General features: G+C 32.5%; 2 protein-coding genes across 4 annotated transcripts; one reads left to right on the top strand and one right to left on the bottom strand.

The window, feature by feature from the left end:
* Window positions 1–463: 463 nt before the first annotated feature.
* UGP (UDP-glucose pyrophosphorylase) lies at window positions 464–17505 on the top strand. 3 transcript variants are annotated; one of them, XM_077438102.1, is made up of 6 exons: window positions 464–552; window positions 15386–15572; window positions 15701–15933; window positions 16014–16219; window positions 16313–17087; window positions 17174–17505. In XM_077438102.1, the coding sequence occupies exons 1-6, from the start codon at window positions 523–525 to the stop codon at window positions 17279–17281; spliced, it is 1539 nt and encodes a 512-aa protein (XP_077294228.1). In that variant the 5' UTR covers window positions 464–522; the 3' UTR covers window positions 17282–17505. The 3 variants fall into 3 exon arrangements, with proteins under 3 accessions (XP_077294228.1, XP_077294230.1, XP_077294229.1); XM_077438104.1 differs by lacking the exon at window positions 464–552 and adding an exon at window positions 2919–2961 and having other exon boundaries at window positions 17174–17311; XM_077438103.1 differs by lacking the exon at window positions 464–552 and adding an exon at window positions 5632–5897 and having other exon boundaries at window positions 17174–17311.
* Window positions 17442–18946, bottom strand: Polr2M (RNA polymerase II subunit M). Its single transcript, XM_077438113.1, has 3 exons — window positions 18658–18946; window positions 17958–18567; window positions 17442–17887 (listed from the first exon to the last, which is right to left on the bottom strand). The coding sequence occupies exons 1-3, from the start codon at window positions 18738–18740 to the stop codon at window positions 17687–17689; spliced, it is 894 nt and encodes a 297-aa protein (XP_077294239.1). The 5' UTR covers window positions 18741–18946; the 3' UTR covers window positions 17442–17686.
* Between the last annotated feature and the right edge of the window lie 477 nt (window positions 18947–19423).

Consider the following 19423-nt stretch of genomic DNA (forward strand, 5'->3'; position numbering starts at 1 on the left):
TCGCCATTGTTCAACAGACGTGACGTCCATAAACGTGGTTTCAGTATGGTTCCACAAAAAACTAATTTTGACTGGTATATATTCATTTTAAGCAAATTGAATAGATAGCATTCAACTCTCAGTAATATATTCAACCAATTTTGAACCTTAAAACAGTTGAAATAGGCGCATATAAGGCTCAAAATTCCGTGCAAAGTTCAGTAATTCTATGGAAGACAGCCGCGCTACAGACTTGTCGCGCAAAGCTTCCATAGAAGACGACCGCGGACAAACGGTTAAATAAAAAGAATCATTCCCACTAAACTATCTTTGCTTTTCATTCTTACACAATATACCTGTCATCAAAAAATTGAATTTCCCACTCAAAATAAAACTGGAATAGTTATCACCTTTATCATTAATCGTGTAAATATTGCAAACAACGTTTTCATATCAGTTGGCCGCAAGTCACGGTCATATGGGCATGTCAGCCGTTTGATTATTTCAGGACGAGTCGTCGTCTAGCTGTCTCCCATTGCCAGGATGTTGACCGTCCACGAGGATGAAAAGAAGGTAGGGACGGCAACGAAGATCAGTCGAGAAAACCCAACAGACATATCTGAAAAACTTTCATGACCTTGACAGTTCGACCCTAACATAACCTCGAAAATGATAAGCCTGACAATTGGCTCTGAAGTATAATTGGCACACCAGACGACCATCACGTCATTTTAGACGGTCGTGTGCCACATTACTTATAAACATTATTTGTTTTAACTTACATAATGATGGGTGATTATGTTTCAATATGAAAAGTTTCAAGTTCAAATATACTGATAGTAATGCTCTTCAAATACTAATTGAAATAAATAAAAAAAAATATATATATATGTATTATTATTCCTTTTTATATGGCACTGTTTATCAATTAAATTTATCGGTGTAGCCGGTCAGCAACCTACAGATTATAAAATAAATATTTATATTTGAATCTATTTTGAAAGCACTTTGATAAGTGTGAATATTTATAATGTAAAAATTTAATAATCGTGTGATGATTGGAATACCAAATTTGTCTTATATAAGAATTAAAATCAAGGTTTAATTGAAAACGTTTTGAATGTATTAACATAATACTACTGTATGAATAGAATGTACGTGGTTTTGTAAAAACAGCTTGTTTTTCTCACATGAGTAATAACCATTTTAAAATTTGGTAGTACGTGGTAACACTGGTATAACTACTATGTATGTAGTGAAAGATCAAACATAATCCTAAATCTTCTTCTGCTCTGAAAAAATTGATGAAAAAGACACGGTGGACTATCAATGGAAAATTGACCCGATATTTTACAATTAAACATAAATAGGCTTATTCATGATTTAGCAAAAACACAATAAGGCTCAAATGAAGACGTTTTGAAACTGGAAAGATATATAATAAAGTATAAGAAAAAATATATTGAATTAGATTCAGATTAAAAATTTAGAGACGGGTTGTTATTGACGAATTTTGTTACCCAATGATATTATTTGTGCACTTAGATTCCTGGTGTGTTCTTAGGAGTGTATTCGACCACCAAGAATGAAGCGATTTTCCTCAATGAGCTTTATATGGCCAATATATTTCTTACATAAGTTTAGTTCTAATGAAATACTGACTAATTGTAGTCTTAACTTGAATGATAGCTTTTGAAATGTTAACTTGTGCATCAGTTTTCTTAGGAAAAAACGTAAAATTAACAACGTTGATTTAATGTGAGAGTAATTTTTTTTAATATTGTACATTAGTCTCAATTCAGTCAGTGCAAACAAAAAAACTTGGGACCTAAAACCAGGGCTTTGGAGCGACCACTTTTTTTAGTAGCTCTGCTCCGGCATCAAAGTCCTTGCTCCAGCTCTGCTCCATGCTCAGGTTAAAAAATTCTAATAGGGATTATATTAATTTATTTATTTACTATTTGATATTTATTTATTTTATTTTATTCTAAGCAGACCATTGTGGTATAACAGGAATTCCTAATGGTCAAAAAATATAACACAAAAAAAACAAAATAACAATTAAACATAAATTAATACATAACGAAAATAATATACTAATCAGTTACACATAAAAAAAATACATTTGAACATAAACATAAATACATCCATACATAAACATAGCATTTAATAATAACAGCATTTAATAATAACAGCATTTAATAATAAATAGCATTTAATAATAACAGATACAGTAAAAATATAGCATAAGGAATGCCTTGCACCTACATACAGCCAGTTCCAATAAATATGTAAGAAACAACTACAAATACAAAACATCCCTGTAAGGCCCAAATGGAAGAGAGTTAATCAAAATTTCACTCATAAATCACAATCAATCATGAAAACAATGATGAGCGCAGACTACCAGATAAATGGGTTAGAGTAATTTCCGACAATTTACGCTCACTAAGGTGGAAAATGATATATATGTAAGTGCATATAAAAAAATTTAGGCTAAAAATATTAACTAAAAAATTGTAATGAAATTTCCAGACTCGGCTAATGAAAGAAAAAAAAATGATACATACATTGCTCTATATGCACATATGGTAAAGAATAAACTTAAACTTTATAGAATCCATTGTACCAAAATCGAAAACAATTAATCAGTAATGGTAATCGTTAATTTACATTTAATGAGGTAACGTATTGTTTCAATATATTGACATGGATTGTTTTCCTTTCGAGAGCTTGATTGTTTTATACTTACATACTTAACGCTGTCATTTTTCTATTCGCCCGTATCGTAAATGCATGTATTTATTATTTATTCATGTAATACTATACTGAATCACGTGTTGTATATCATCTTCGCAAGTATTTATCAGCATTTATTATTTTTTTGCCCTTACATTTGTGATTGCGTCGTGAGTAATCAAAGTTTTAAAAACATACCATCTCAGTTACGATCCAGAGCTCGCTGGATACACACGGCTTTGGGTAACAATTGTGTATTATCATGTTTTATTTGTAAGGGGGGGTTCACTATCGAGTTACAAAATTAAATAGCCTTTTTTGCCCGGGAATATATTAACTTTTTTTATTTTACATATGGTATAAGAAAGTCAAACAAAAAATACTGTGTACTTTTGAATCTAAAGGTCGCTATTTTAAACGCAAAGAAAATTGCTCTAGCAATTTTAAGATTAGATATCCCAATTCTTATAATGTTTTAATACTTCTGTAATCAAAAAGTTTTCTATATTTGATTTGTATTATAAAATCATTATTTCTATAACATTGATAATGCTTGTTTCGTTTGTTCAGAGTTAGATCTTTCATATCTCATTTTAAACTCGACATACATATATTGTGAAAATTAGTCCCGGAAAGTATAAATATAAACAAATATGATCATTTCCTTACTTTAAAATATACATAGATGTTGTTTATTATTTGATTGAAGCAATTATCCAACATTGCCCGAGTCAATATTATCGATACTATCTAATTATTATATTATAATATTATTTGACATATTGTTAAAATAGTGCAATAATATAATATCAATAATTATTATTTTTAAATAAATAGTAAATAATATCTATTTAAGTGCATGTTTAGTCGATTAATTTGTATTATTTTTTAATAATTTAATAATATTTTATGTATTTTGTGGTGACAATAAAATTAATGTAAAAACTATGTATGTATTGTACATACATATATACACTGCAATAACTTTTTTATGGCACACAATATTGTTTTACAAGTACATATTTGCACACCGAGTTAACGTTGAAATCATTTAATCGCTACACATGATTATGAGTGTAAAACCTCATGTCACTATATCTGCGTTTGACCTTTTAAAAGCAAATATTCTAAAATTTGAGTGTATATTAATTCGTATAATTGCAGTTCATTAAATGCAGTAAATGGTACTCCCTCTTACATACATACATACATATTTAAATTATAGCGTTTCCGAAACTGTTATTCACTTGCGATCATTGAAATGTCTTTTTATTAACTATTAACACGGATTGATCATTATTAAGTATTCAAATATGTGTATGTTATTCGAAATTTTGTGAAGTAAAGAGATATGTTATATTTAGTATGATCAAATCGATGATTCTATTTCAAACGGTTCTCAATCTGGGAAATGAACAAGTGATCTTTTCAAGCACTGAAGCATTAAAATAAGAATATGTAATAAGTTGTTGACTTTTTTTTCTTTAAAGTTCAAATAAGGTCTACATTATTGTAGAATGGGAATTTATATTATAGTTAGGCCGTCTTTAAACTACTAGTACAATATGTCCAAGACAGTTTATTTGAAGTTGTGTTTAGTTTTGTTTATAACTACAACCCGCCATGGTGACGCTTACGCCTAGGTAATACATATATACTGCCAGCAGGTATGCTTTTTGTATTATTAACACATGTTGGTGATTTGCTCTTTTGTTATTGACAGTTTCATTGGAACAATATTCATTTGCAGAAAACATTTCTTCGTCGTTTTCTAGGTCTAGAGAGAGGACGGAAATAACCCTTAGTGTCATAAATTACAATTTTTTTCGTTTGTAGCCTTATCTGAGTTTTCAAATAGTAAATAGTCAAAACAATACGTATGTAGATACAATAGACTTGGGTCAGCGGGTTATATAATACAATTTTACGATACTGTTTGAAATTTTATTGAACAGTAGATAACGATACTTTCGAGTCAGTCATTGCTATTGAAGATTTATGGCCTCTGATTTGAAAAATTCTGCTAAAACATTGATGTATAATACACTAGATCCGCCCTCACGTCTCATACTGGTCTCCTTTTTGGCGCATGCAAAATACATGGCGCATGCACAGTTTTTCTTAATAGGTAGGTAGGTACCGCTGCGTCGTAGGGAAAAAAACCATTTTTTTTCCCAACTTCCCCGCTAGTTAAACCCCCCGCACCCCTCAGTTAGTGAAGACAAGATCTCCGACCAAAATCACACGTCAGGGCCCATCTATGTGTATTATACATCAATGTGCTAAAAACAATATCGGAAGTTCTTTGGTTGAAAAACATAGAAAAACTGTTTACTGTTATGGATAGAGGATAGTAATCAGCGTAATGTGCTAATAAGTGGTTTGTTTATCCAGGAAAACTTTTTTTAAAAGGTTTTGAGGAGAACTCAAACAGAATTGTTCAAATAACGGAAGAAATTTCAAGGACGATGGATTTCTTCCGTAAAGCTACGGTTTGGTATTTCGGTGGCACATCACACAAAAAAATGTCTCGGAATCACATTGTCGGACATTTTATTTTAATTATCTAAATTTTAGTTGGTAAAACGGATTATTCCGCAAAAAGTGATCTCGCGCACGTCTGGTACTCGAGTTTTCGTTAGTACAATATTTCGCGTGATTGATGGAGTTTTTAGGTGCCAGAACCGTTTTAGCTATAGCTATTGCGATGACATTAATGGGGCGCCATTTTGAATATTATAACCTAAAAGCTTTTTTCCCTGAAATAAGATTGAGAGCGATAAATTGTGCTCTCTTTGCCCTTTTGTGAGATATGTCGCACATACATGTTGAGAAACATTTGTAAACATGTCCAGCGCGGAGGCGCAATCGACACCAAGTGAACAACAGATAATGGTAATGCGATAACACGCCGTAATTGTACGGTTCGCTGCGGTCGTTGGACGCACGTCTCGCTATCTCTCTCTCTCTCACTCTCTGGAAGCCATTAATCGTTTCCATTGAAAAAAGTCATCAATTCGCGGGAAAAGATTACCAAAACGCACACGTTTCAATATTCAGTGTTGCCACACTCTGTGTTTGAATCTAGCGCGGAAAAGTGATTGCAGTTGCGCTTCTGTTTTGATTCAAGTTTCCGCCAGTGTACGGCTTTGAGAAAAATGGAAGACTTTTTAAAACGGGTAAGGGAAACACTGCATCGTTGGCCATTTGGATTATAAAAAAATTAATAATCCTGCGACATTCCTGCGTACTTTTTGTATCATTGTGATGCTTCTGTTCACTACTAATTGATAGCAATATATTAATTTGCCGTTTATGCATTTCTTTCATCCAAATGGCCAATGATTATCCCTAAATGCTCTTTTATTTGTTGTTATTGTTGGTGGGTGTTGCGTTTGAAGAGTGAAGTTAGTGCGAAAATCGCAATATCGATAATTGTTTGTTTGCACAATTAATCGCACAATGTAAAAGTTTAATCAAAAGTTTGCTCGTAAATGTTGCCAATAATTGTTATCGTCACTGTTTTTATGCTAATTTTCCGGACATTACATTTGCCTAATCCCATTTGGTTTTATTTGAATATTTATCCATATTCGATTGTTTTTTTTTTCTATAAATTTTCCCATACAAAATTTTAATGTTATTAAATTCGTTTCATTTCGCCAATATATTTGAGAAATTTAAGCTTACAAATTGTTTTGTCAATGTTGTATTTGTAAGACCAAGATCAACAGAAGCTACATACATATACAGTAGGTTTAATTGCTGGAATACAATCGTAATAAAAATAGACTTATTATTATTATCATATTTATACAATTCAATTAATATGCAGTAGGTAGGGGCTATTCCATGTACATATTGAGATTTTAAAACTAAAAAACTGTCTCATTTGATTTGAAATGAAAAACGCTTCAGTATTAAACAAGAGCAACGTTGAGGTACAAAATCTTATTTTTTTATTAATTTAAAATCCATCTGACAAACTACTACTAAGAGTTTTTCCTTATACCAGAAAAAGCTATTTAGACATTCTTGATAGATTTATCGCATAGTTTATATGACTTAGAATCACACCTGTAACGGCTGTGTTGCAATTTTGCATATCTATACATTACGCATTTGAAAAATATGACACTGGAATTTTCCGTGCGAAATACATAAAAGTGCAAATGTACACTATCGTGCGTTTATGGCCCAAACCGAGATGATAATATGTATGTAGTCACGGGATAAATATTGGTGTTTATTACCACAGAAGATAACAGATGAACTTAATCAATCATTCTTATCTTTTTAACGCTTATACTTATTGACTTTATGCTTTTATATGTGTGATTAAACACCTATAATACTTATCACTGTTGGATTATTGTATATATTTCGAATTCGATATTTCGCACTAATCCCGATTAGCTGCGAGGACACTCACATATGTATGCATGTATGATGCATCGTGGTAATGCATTTTGCAATGATTATTAACACTGATCACTATGCCGAGCGTATTGTGTATCGTCACTTAATACGCAAATTACGACATCTCTGAGCTCAAAGTGCACTAAAAAAATCAATCTACGTGTAACGAGTTAATTTATATCGTTATAATATCGAATAAGACGTTTCAGTGTTGACTTTATCGTCTCTTGGCCAGTTCTCAGTCTTTCAAAGGTTTGAAGGTCTTTCATTTTCTTTTGTAGGGGAATTTCTCGATTTTGTTATCAATTCTAATTAATAAACGAGGAAATCGGTCATAATAATAATTGAGAATCATTAAATTAATTTTTTGGATTTGTATTATTTTAAATTTATATATACTGGAATTGTAGCCTGATATATTTACCATGGTGCCATTACAGTATTTTCCTCAAGGTGACACGTATGGCCAAATTTGTACGTTTCTACTTTATATAAATTTATAACACTATTATTATAAACTAGTGTTGTGCCCGATGAAATATCATCGCATGGGTTATGACATTAATTTATTAAATAAAAATAAAAAATAAAGAAATGTGTCGGCCCTGTATTCGATCCGCACGCGGTTGTATTTTTTAAAAATACATATGTACCTTTAAAATATAATTTATTTAATATTTATATCTAATTGTTTACCTACCTACATACATATATGTATATACTATAAAATAGCAATAGAAAAATTGATTTGAATAATTTTGCCAAGTTGAAACACGAAAACTTGTATGTAAATATTTGTATGCAGTTTGGAATGTAATGGAATCGACCCACACACATTTTTTGAAATTCGCAATTCCATGCAAATTTATGAAATTCAATAACAATAAACAATAATATGCATATTATTTTTGCTGTTGTTGCATATTAGTTGCAACCTAATATGCAACAACAGCAAAACTAATATGCAAGTATGCATATTAGTTTTGGCTTTATCCTTTAAAATTTTCGTCAGGCGGTTTTTAGGATAACTGAAAAATAATCGATCTATTGCTTAGAAGTTCTCAATTCGACTCTGCTTCAGCAACATAGGTCAGTGGTTAGCGTATAATGCTAACAGCTGAGGGGTCATGGCTTCGACCCCTGGTCCGGTGTTGCTGGCCAGACCTTAGATATTTTTTATTTTATTTTATTTTAAAAAATCAATACCACAGAGACTTGACAGGTTGCCCCAAAGCGTCAATGTGATTTTAATACAAATAATAAAAATCATAAAAATTACAAAAAAAACATCATAAAAAAAAATAATAAAAATCATAAATAAAAAAAAAAAAAACATAAGAAAATAATAAAAATCATAAATAAAAAAAAAACATCATAAAAAAATAATAAAAATCAAGTAAAAAATATGTACACAAAATAAAAACAAAGAAATAAGATTGAAAAATTTATATCGTGCTATTTAGGATGTGTTCCACCAACTCAACATAACTGGCATCGAATAGGTCCAAGTATTGTGCCAGTAAGTTAAGGAGTCGAACAGCTCTCGAGAGGGGGGAGTTCATGAGCACGTTTGATTTAGCCCTAATTGGTAAAAATATATCATGTTTTCTTAAAACTCTACGATTTTCCGGGGCCCAGAATTTTAGTTTCTCCAGGATAGTGGGATTGTGAATCTCTCCTCTAAGTAATTTTACGAAATGTTTCCCAAGAAATAAATCTCTTCTCTTTGCCAGGGAGTTGAAACCCAAAGATCCCAAGACAAAGGCACTAGGGAACAGATATGGATAAAATCCAAATGTTTTCAGATATAAAAATCTAAGGAATTTCCTTTGGACTCGTTCCAACATTAGAGAGTAACGAAGTTGATAGGGAGACCATATAATGGAGCCAAACTCGAGCACACTGCGAACTAATGTACAATATAAGAGACGAATGGCAGTGAGCCCTAGTTCAGACGAATTACGGATTACGAATCCAAGGATTTTTGTTGCCCTATCACAGATATTCTCAATGTGAATGTTGAAACTCCAACTATTTTCGAAGACTATTCCCAGATCAGATATAAATAATTCTCTCTGAAGAAGAGAATCATGAAATTTATACGGATATTTAATAGGAGAACGAGAACGAGAGTAAGAAATGACCCGACACTTTAGGATATTGAAGGGAAGTTTATTAACATTAGCCCATTCATAAATAGAATTCAAATCCTCTTGCAAATAAAGAGCGTCAGGTAAATCAATTATTCTCTTATAGATTTTTAAGTCATCCGCATATAATAAAAATTTAGAATGGTGAATAGAAGATTGAATATCGTTGATAAATATTAGGAATAATAAAGGGCCAAGATTTGATCCTTGGGGAATCCCAGAAGTGGCAACATACTCATAAGAAAAGCAACTCCCAAACTTAACGAATTGACGTCGATCCTGTAAATAAGAAATAAAAAGACCAACAAGATTATAAGTAAATCCAATAAAACTTAATTTACTAACCAAAATTTTATGATCAACTTTATCAAACGCCTTCTCAAAATCAGTATATATTACATCCATTTGATTATTACAATCCAAAGTGCTGGTTATGTCATTAGAGAAACATAACAAGTTGGTAATAGCTGATCTGGCCGGACGAAAGCCATGCTGCTGATCAATGAGCATACTTTGAAAGTGATTAAAAATGTATCTGTGTAATATTACCTCAAACATTTTGGCTGGCGCTGACAAGATAGTTATTGGTCTGTAGTTCCTTACACAAGATGTTATGTTTGACCCCAGGTCGATCAGAGTTCGCTAATTATCTGATTTCAACGTTGAAACGGTTTCCCACCGAATTGGCGACCTGCCATTATTTAAATATGATTTAAAATGATCATATATATGTATAATATCGCTATTCTGTCTGTGTGTGTATGTGTATCTTCGATAACGCTCGCCGTAGTATACTGGTTGTTTCGATTCGACGTTGTTTCGATGTATATATGTATGTACATCACGGCTAAAATACTTTCAACAAAATGTACGAATATAGTAAAGAAAGAAAAAAAAACTTCTATTTACATATACATATTAGGGTTTCTGACCCGGGTCGACCCGGGACAGACATTCCCGGGAATTAACGGAATTTTTGTTGTCCCGTGTCCCGGGAATTTTTATCTCGAATCCCGGGAATTGGATTTAAAAAAATATTGAAAACATACAACATTTTTACGACTACACGAAGGGGAATAATAAATCAAATACACAAAGAATTGTAAAATATTCTCAAAAATTAAAGTGGATGAACGAAGAAGCCTGAAACTGATTTTTTTTAACACAAATTTTAAATAATTCTGATTTTATACCTAATAAAACATTCTTTAAATGTTGTAATAAAAGCGAATGTATGTATAGCCTACGGTGAAAAGATTATGCAGCGAGTATATTATTCTTGTATTGACGATTCCACAATGGAAGAAACTTTTTTAGATTTGGATCAAGATGAAACAGTTGTGCATTTAACGATGAATGAAGAATTAAATAAGGAGTTGTCAAAGAAGAATATACAAAATAACGTAAATAAAAATAACCTCGACTTTAAAGAAGAAATTAAAATATACATATGTACATGCTGACAGGAGAAAAAACCGATAATTTAAAAAAATTGTTTTCGTCCCTTTTAACAATAAAACCAACTTCGACCGAAACTGAAAGAGTTTTTTCCATTGCTGGAAATTTTTGTACCAAATCTAGAATTAGACTTTCGGATTCTCATTTAAATATTTTAGTATTCTTAAGTCGCTACTTTAAATAAGTTTACTTTTATAATTGAATTTTTTCTAGTCAATAGATACATACATATGTATATTATGTACTGTTTTATAAATAAATAAATATTTTTTTATTCATAAAAAATATATTAAATTTAAAAAGAAAAGTTATTTTACCTGTGTCCCGGGATCCCGGGAATCCCGGGAACGATCCCGGGCTCCGTCCCGTGTCCCGGGAATTGAAAAAGTCTGGGAAATCAGAAACCCTAATATATGTATATACTGTTTGCTACCAATATTTCCTCTAGGCAAGTCTCTGAGCATTTAGCGCCATCTATTTATTTAACTAATGAATTAATTAACTAATTTTTCTATTGGTGTTTTATATGGAGGTAGTTTTTAATTTTTTTTTTTCATATTAAACGATTAAAAATAATTACATATATTTAAAGATATTTGAAAAACTTCGACCGCGTGCGGATCCTACACAGGACCGAAAAATTTATTTATTTTTATTTTTATTTAATAACTTAATATGCCAACACCCATGCGATGATATTTAATAATGTTATAAATTTATATATAGTATGTATAATACAAAGCTGGCCATATGTGTCACTCTGGGACAGTCCGTAATGACATCATGATAAATGTGTATAAAAAAAAACCTCAGATGTTGCATATAAAAAATCTAAGATATGAGCAGCTCAATTCAGTAATTATTTATTCAAAATACTGGGGAGAATCGGCATAGCTTGTGAACCTAAGGGTTTTGTAAATAATAATAACAAAAAGTATATTTTATATAATAAGATGAAAACAGGTAAAAGGAATTAAGAAAATTAAATAAAAAATACTACAAAAAGAAATACAAGAATCCATTAATTTTAAGGAAATTATCAAGTTTACTTTTAAAACGGTTTACTAGAAGTTAGTATGTAATTCATTTGATGGACTGTTTCAAATTTTAACCAATATATTTGAAAAGGAGGAATCTTTAATTTTCTTGTAAGAAATATATTTTTGGTGTCTAAGAATACGACCTCTCAGATGAGTGTTTTTGTTATATGTAAATATTTTAATGATTAAAATGAGAAAAAAAAGTTGAATTCGGTATCTCAATAAAGGTATCTCATCCCAAATCCAATCTGATACGCTCGTCCTTGTTTTATTCCGGTCGCGTTCTCCAGTGGCGTGCTTGAATAATAATAGATTTTATGATAATTCTTATTTTAACAAATATATTATATATGTACATACATATATTGTAGTGTCATCGTGACGTACCTATACGCAATAAAATATGTATTAACGCTTACAAACGTCATCATTCTCATCACCTTGAAACGCGCAATACATATAATAATATGTATATTGTACATACATAGTGATTTTTCCTAATTGACGAACGTCGAGATTACGGAAGCTGCCATGACGAAGACACCTTCTGTTAGTTAAGTGCCTGACAAATATTGTTCATGCCTACTTTTAGTTACTGTACTTCAAAAAAAAGTGTTCACTTTCCACGATCCAAACTTGGAATTTGTTTGTTTATGCTTATTTTTAAAGAATAACGGTTCTTTTTGAAGTACATACATACATACACTCGATATACGTAGCTCTAGTCCCGGAAAAAGCGTGATGATTGTTTTGCCTCGGCCTCGGTTTTTATACGCGTATTTTCATTATTTATCTGAGAAAATTGGTTGTTATGCACTTTAGCTATGTATAGGAATTAAAATCCATCTGCGTGGTATTTTTTTATTATTTTCATATGCAGATCTAAAGTTTCGAAACGGAAGCTTCCAAATTGTTTTTTGATTATTTCATTTCGCGTTTTTAATTCTCACTTTATAAATTATAGTTCTATTTCGGTTCCGTGAAATCATTCTAATTAAAATGCAATCGTTGAAAAAATCACACGACTTTATTTTTCGGCGAATTATACATATATGTGTGTTTGTACTTACATATATGTCAGGCTAGTCTTGCCGTTTTGGCATTCTAAGAAAAAAATGTAATATGTATGTTGAAGAATCGGCTACAATGAAGCTTTCAGTCGATTGTTATCGCCTAGTGTTTATTAACGTATAGTAATTGAAGCACAACTGCTTTAATTTGAATGTAATACGTTCAAGAACTAGCTTTTGTGTAATTATGTACATCACGATCAGCTGATGCGTTGAGTCCGATTTAACATTTCAGAGATGAATTTAATTATCAATAATGAGTACACTGAGCAACAAAAAAAATATATGTTTTTTTAGCTTACCGGAGTGGAGACTAATCAATCTTTACTTAGTTTGACCCACTGAATTCTAATATGACAATGATTTTGTTGGCTTTCTCTCGTTTATGAGATATGAGCGTTTTAAAAAAATGCGCAATTTTTACATATTTTTGGCTTTTGCAGTCTTTAACTAAAAATCTAATATTGCTGTGCTAAAAGTGATTGTTAGAGTCTAATTAACAGTCAATGTTTTCCCATTAATTGTGATTTTTACATATCTCTTATACAGTTCATTAATTGCTTTGAAACACATAATCCAGCGAATTTCAAACGTCAAAAGTCTACTTATTTTTTTTTTTTTTTTCTCGAGCTATTATGTATCTATTGGTTTAGTTTTATATTTCACTAGGTTTACAAGGATTGGTTTTCAATTCCAATTTGTTTTTTAATCTGAACGTTCTAACCAGTGCCGGTTTTAGGGGGGGGGCTGGGTCGGGTGACGCCCGAGGGCGCCAAATAAGTTAGGGCGCCACACGATGCGCCAAATGCGCTCTTAAATATAAAATTAGAGCGCCAGAAGCCATACAAAATTTTAGATTAGAGCGTTAAAGCCGAAATTTTTTTCTAAGGGTGTTAAGAAAAAATTGCCCGAGGGCGCCATTGGGTGTAAGGCCAGCACTGGTTCTAACATGGGCGGTAAATGATTTTAAATAACATCAATGAAACATTATCATCGCTCATGAGTTAGATCGAAACATACGCTAGAGTAGGAATCTTCGTTCTTCGTCTCGTTCTTGCATCATGTATACGGTCGACAACAACAGCATTTTTTAACTCAATTTAAAATCATTTACCACTCGAATTATTATGTTTAGATCAAAAAAAAGTTGCGACTTAAAACCAATCCTTGTAAACGTAGTGAAATATAAAACTGGCCCAATAGATACATAATAGCTCGAGAAAAAAATGTGTAAAAAAAATAAGCGGTGGCCGTCACTGCATCGAAAGTGACTTGATCGAAAAATTTTCGCGATTTTTATGAGCGGGTAGTATATACATATATAGTACGGTTAACCATGCATACATATATATTCTTTTCGATCTTTCGACTTTCGTTCAAGTCACTTTCGATGCAGTGACCCAGACCCAATAATAAGTAGACTTTTGACTTAAAATTCGCTAGATAATTAATTTTAAGTAATAAAAAATCACAATTAATGGAAATAAACATGTGACTATTGACTCCAATACTCGATTTTGACACAGCGATACTAGATTTTGAGTTAAAGACTGCAAAAGTCAAAAAGCTGTAAAAATTACGCATTCTTTTTGAACGCTCATATCTCAGAAACGAGAGGAAACCAACAAAAATCATTATCTTATTCGAATTCGGTGGACCGAACTTAGTAAATATTGATTAGTCTTCGCGCTGGTAATTTTTTTTCTTGCTCAGTATTATCATCGTTTTGTCACGTTATATGAAATATTACTTTCACATTGAAACAATCTATGAACCCGTCAATTGGAATTGTATAAATGAGTTTGTCTATCTATTTGTTTGTAGACCGATCGATTTGAAATAAGTAGACTTAAATGAATATTATTGTGCGCTTTATTTCTTATGTAATGAATCGATTGATTAATTTGCATTTGTAATGATTTGGCGCCACTGATCCAAGTCACGCTTCCGGTTCTACTGGTTTTATATTATGTTGCTTTTTGTTTTGTTTGAATGTACGATACGTCAAGAAGGCCGCCCAATTTTAGTCGATCGTTTTCCTCGTGGCCTTAAGCATGGGTCTTCGTTCTCTGTCCGATGATGAAATCGTCGTGGTAATGTTTCTCGGACATAATATTATTCAATATCTTACTAGAACTTGACACACTGACGTTTCGTTTTATTTTTTTTCGTGTATAAATATATTTGGAAATGATCCAAAGTTAATTTTTAACTCGCATGCTTTTTGATAAGAGACTTATTTTTATAATCTATATTTGAGATATCAGTACACATACCGTTTCTTAAAGATAATATCTGTCGTAAAAGTAGACTTGTATATATCAGAAGTTTTAATGAATTGTTTCAACTAACTTTATATGTGAAAATATAATATAATACAAAATGGAATTATGTTTGAATGCCGATGTTAATGTATCGTTGAATGGTCACGACGTCAAAGTTACTTACTGTTATCGCATATTGTACATAAATAATAATGGGTTTATTGGAAAATTTGCATTTTGATTATCGTGTTTATGGTTTTGTGCAGGTTCGCAGTCACCAGAGAGCTCCGTCGGGGTCTCGAGAATTCAGAGAGGTGACGCAGAGAGACGCCCTGATGACTCTCCGGAAAGAGCTCGAGCGTCTCGCCGAGACCGCTCCGGATCCCAGGAGAGACCTTGTCACCAGAGAGCTGGAAGGATTTTCTTCACTGTTCCAACGATTCGTGTCCGAGGGTTCGATTTACTCAATAACATAGTTACTATACATACGCTCGTATTAAATTTACAATCAACATTTATGTTTTCACTGTTGCTTGTTTTGTTATATGTACAATGTATGCATGTGTGTTTTATATTTGCAGAGGGTCCTTCTGTGTTATGGGATCGTATTCAGAAGTTACCGGAGGGTGCCGTCGTCGATTACGGTCTGCTGAAGACTCCAACCGGAGACACCGTTCAGGGTATGCTTGAAAAACTCGTCGTTGTGAAGTTGAATGGTGGTCTTGGTACTTCCATGGGTTGCAGAGGTCCAAAATCAGTTATTCCCGTACGAAATGATCTTACTTTTCTTGATTTGACCGTGCAACAAATCGAGGTTTGAATTTTTTATATACATATATATATTTAGATATTGCATTCTGATGTATTTTTGATTAAAATGTATTGAATTTTCAGCATTTAAATAAAACATACAAATGTAACGTGCCGTTAGTTTTAATGGATTCGTTCAATACCGACGAGGATACGGAGAAGATCATCAGGAAGTATAAAGGACTCAAAGTTGAAATATTCACGTTTAACCAATCGTGCTATCCCAGAATCAATAGGGAGTCGTTGTTGCCGATAGCTAAGAATTGCGATGTTCAAGATGATTTAGAAGCGTAAGATTGATTCCTTTTCTTACTATGTACATACATATATTTCAATTTAATATTTATAATAGACGTAACTGTATTTGTTCCGTTTGTTTTTAGATGGTATCCACCCGGTCACGGTGATTTTTATCAATCGTTCCACAATTCGGGACTTTTGGAGAAGTTTGTTGAACAAGGCAGAAAGTACTGTTTCATTAGCAATATTGACAATTTGGGAGCTACGGTCGATTTGAACATTTTGGATTTACTGTTGCGTCCACAGCCTGATAAAGAGAATGTAGAGTTTGTAATGGAAGTCACGAATAAGACGAAGGCTGACGTCAAAGGAGGTACGCTCATACAATACGATGACAAGCTTCGGTTGCTGGAAATCGCACAAGTGCCGAGCGAACACGTTGAAGATTTCAAATCGGTGAAGACGTTCAAATTTTTCAACACCAACAATCTGTGGGTCAAATTGGATGCCATACAGCGGGTTTTGAACAGAGGCTCTTTGGACATGGAGATTATTGTAAATAATAAACACCTTGCCAACGGGTTGAATATCGTGCAGCTGGAGACGGCCGTCGGTGCAGCTATGAAAGTGTTTGACGGTGCTATTGGAATCAACGTGCCCAGAAGTAGATTTTTGCCTGTGAAGAAGACGTCCGATTTGTTGCTCGTAATGTCCAATTTGTACAGTCTCTCGCAGGGTTCTTTGGTGATGTCACCACAGAGAATGTTCCCAACGACGCCTTTGGTCAAACTCGGTGATAACCATTTTGCTAAAGTTAAAGAATTTTTAGGCAGATTTGCAAATATACCGGATCTTATTGAATTGGATCATTTGACAGTCTCTGGCGATGTTACCTTCGGCAGAGGCGTTTCGTTGAAGGTAAAATGTCGTTTTGAATATTGAATATGTGTCGAATGGTTTTATTTGTTAAATTAACATTAATGTTGTTTTTTTATTTTTTTCAGGGCACCGTAATTATTATTGCCAACCATGGTGATAGGATAGATATTCCGTCTGGAGCCATGTTAGAAAATAAAATAGTTTCTGGCAATATGAGAATACTTGATCACTGATGAATTGAATGATTTTATTAGTTGTATAAATGGAAAAAAAATGTACATAAAATTTTTGGTGTTAAATATTGAAAAATTTATATCGTATTTTTGTTATGATTTTGATATCATAAAATATGGGATTGTTACAATGTTAACAAAATAAATAATTTTTTATATAATATCATATATATAAAATCAGCTGTATGATAATTATACTATTAAATTTATTAGAATAAACAATTAAATAAGTGTTTTTTTTTTTTTATATATACAAAGTATGGAATTTAAAAACGGATTAGATGTATGTTTATCCAATAATTTTATCACAGTATTATATATTACAAAAATATTTAAAGTAGTATGTAAATGGTGTGTTTGAAGTTTGAAGATTAAAAAGATGTGCTCTTTCGAAATTGTACGTTTTCAATTGACAATTGGAAATATTACTCCGCCATCTCCCGGTTCTTCATCATAAACTTCTTGGTCAGACTCATCGTCTGAGTTGCATTGAATTTCTGTTGATTCTCTATAAGGTTCGTTGGCAAATGATGATAAGATATCTGCATCTACATTTGTGCCTAATAGTTTTGTTAACTTTTCTGAAGCCTGCTTCATTTGTATATCCTAGAAAAACATATTTAAGTAAATGAAACAAATACAACATTATGTAATAATGTTTATAGTTAGTACACACCTTAAGTTGTTGGTTTTGAGTTGACTGTAACTGGAGGGATTCTTGTATTGATATTTCTCTAATAGGTCCGTGAATAATTGGTGGTGGTGTAGCGGAGGTGACTTCCCAATGTTTGCCTCGTTTGTGCAATATTTCTTTATTCGCATCGTGTACATTGGTTTTAGTGGTCTTGTACGGTTTGTAAGATTCTCTAATGACTAAATTAGATTTGTCTGTTTTGTCACAGATATATTTTGTATGTTGGTTGAATTCACAATTTGGTCTATCCAGGCTGAATTCCTCAATTTCCTTAACATCTTTTTCGGTTATGAGTTTTTCTTCGGGAGGTATGTGGATTATTTTCTTGGTTACGTCTGTACTGCTCGCTATTACAGCTAACGGATCCTCGGGATCGCTGTCATCGTCGGAATCTAAACATTCGGTGCCGTTTTGATTTCTGTGATTTCTCCATTCTAAATTTTGAATTTCAGATTTACTAGGTTGAATGCTAAGCGCCGATAATAGTTTACAAGATTCTTCTATTTTATCCGTTCGGGCCATCTCTATTAAAAGTTTATCGCGATGTTTCTTTATTTTTTCGCCTTTATCCGGTAATTTATTTATGAAAGCTCTGTAAATGAAATGCAATTGTACAAATTAGATTTGAAGAAATTTTTAGGTTAGGTTAATAAAACGTATATCGCATCAAAAACAAACTTACTTGTTGTTCAATAGATGTTCTTGACGCTGTAAAGCCTCACGCAATTCCGGTAGTGTCAGAGCCGTTTTCTTACCGGAAGTCATCGTATGCTTCGACTTGACTGTCAAAGGCACAAATAAACAGAATAGTCTGGTAAGAATCTGAGAGAATAACAACTATTATGCAGCACTAAGAAGTCATTATTCGAAATGATTTCAAATTCAATGTACCCATATTAAAAATGCTCAAAGATAAAATGCGCTTTATGACACTGAGCATAGTTTGCATTTGACGCAAACCCAAACACTGTAATAATCGACCAAATACAAATTATATTTTCAAGAAAATTATGATAAATTTGTAGGTTCTGTGATAACATATTGTTGCGTAGGGGTGGGTAGAGGATCCAAGTAAAAGGCCAACAGTCGTTTCACAGCATTTATTGATGATTATGGAGATACACGCAGTGTCACTGCTCCGTCCAGAATGCCCTGATATCGCCTACGTACCGCCTTATAAAGGGTAGATCTCTCAGGACGCCTAATCTGTTTACCTGTTGTATAGTCACATATTCGGATATGTGTTTCCACGACATTGGGTCTCCCCGTACCGATTCTGAGAAATAACTAATAACGGTCATTGTTTAGCCTAAATGCACTTAGAGTCCAGATATAATCTTTGGAAGTAAGTGCATGCATTTAGTTAATCCGATAACAGATATCCGTTGGTCTAAGTGCAATTCGCTCAATCCGCGGCGTACGTAACAATATCAAATGTGAATCTCTAC

Source organism: Arctopsyche grandis, chromosome 9 (genome assembly GCF_051622035.1).
Source record: "Arctopsyche grandis isolate Sample6627 chromosome 9, ASM5162203v2, whole genome shotgun sequence".
NCBI lineage: Eukaryota > Metazoa > Arthropoda > Insecta > Trichoptera > Hydropsychidae > Arctopsyche > Arctopsyche grandis.

What these genes read in the sequence shown, in the direction of transcription:
- UGP (XM_077438102.1), top strand. Translation starts at nt 523, where the DNA reads ATGTTGACCGTCCACGAGGATGAAAAGAAG. An exon ending in CCAACGATTCGTGTCCGAGG is followed by an intron (nt 15,573 to 15,700) that starts GTTCGATTTACT and finishes TTATATTTGCAG; the next exon opens with AGGGTCCTTCTGTGTTATGG. An exon ending in GCAGAGGCGTTTCGTTGAAG is followed by an intron (nt 17,088 to 17,173) that starts GTAAAATGTCGT and finishes TATTTTTTTCAG; the next exon opens with GGCACCGTAATTATTATTGC.
- Polr2M (XM_077438113.1), bottom strand. Translation starts at nt 18,740, where the DNA reads ATGACTTCCGGTAAGAAAACGGCTCTGACACTACCGGAATTGCGTGAG. An exon ending in GAACATCTATTGAACAACAA is followed by an intron (nt 18,568 to 18,657) that starts GTAAGTTTGTTT and finishes TTTCATTTACAG; the next exon opens with AGCTTTCATAAATAAATTAC. An exon ending in CTCAAAACCAACAACTTAAG is followed by an intron (nt 17,888 to 17,957) that starts GTGTGTACTAAC and finishes ATGTTTTTCTAG; the next exon opens with GATATACAAATGAAGCAGGC.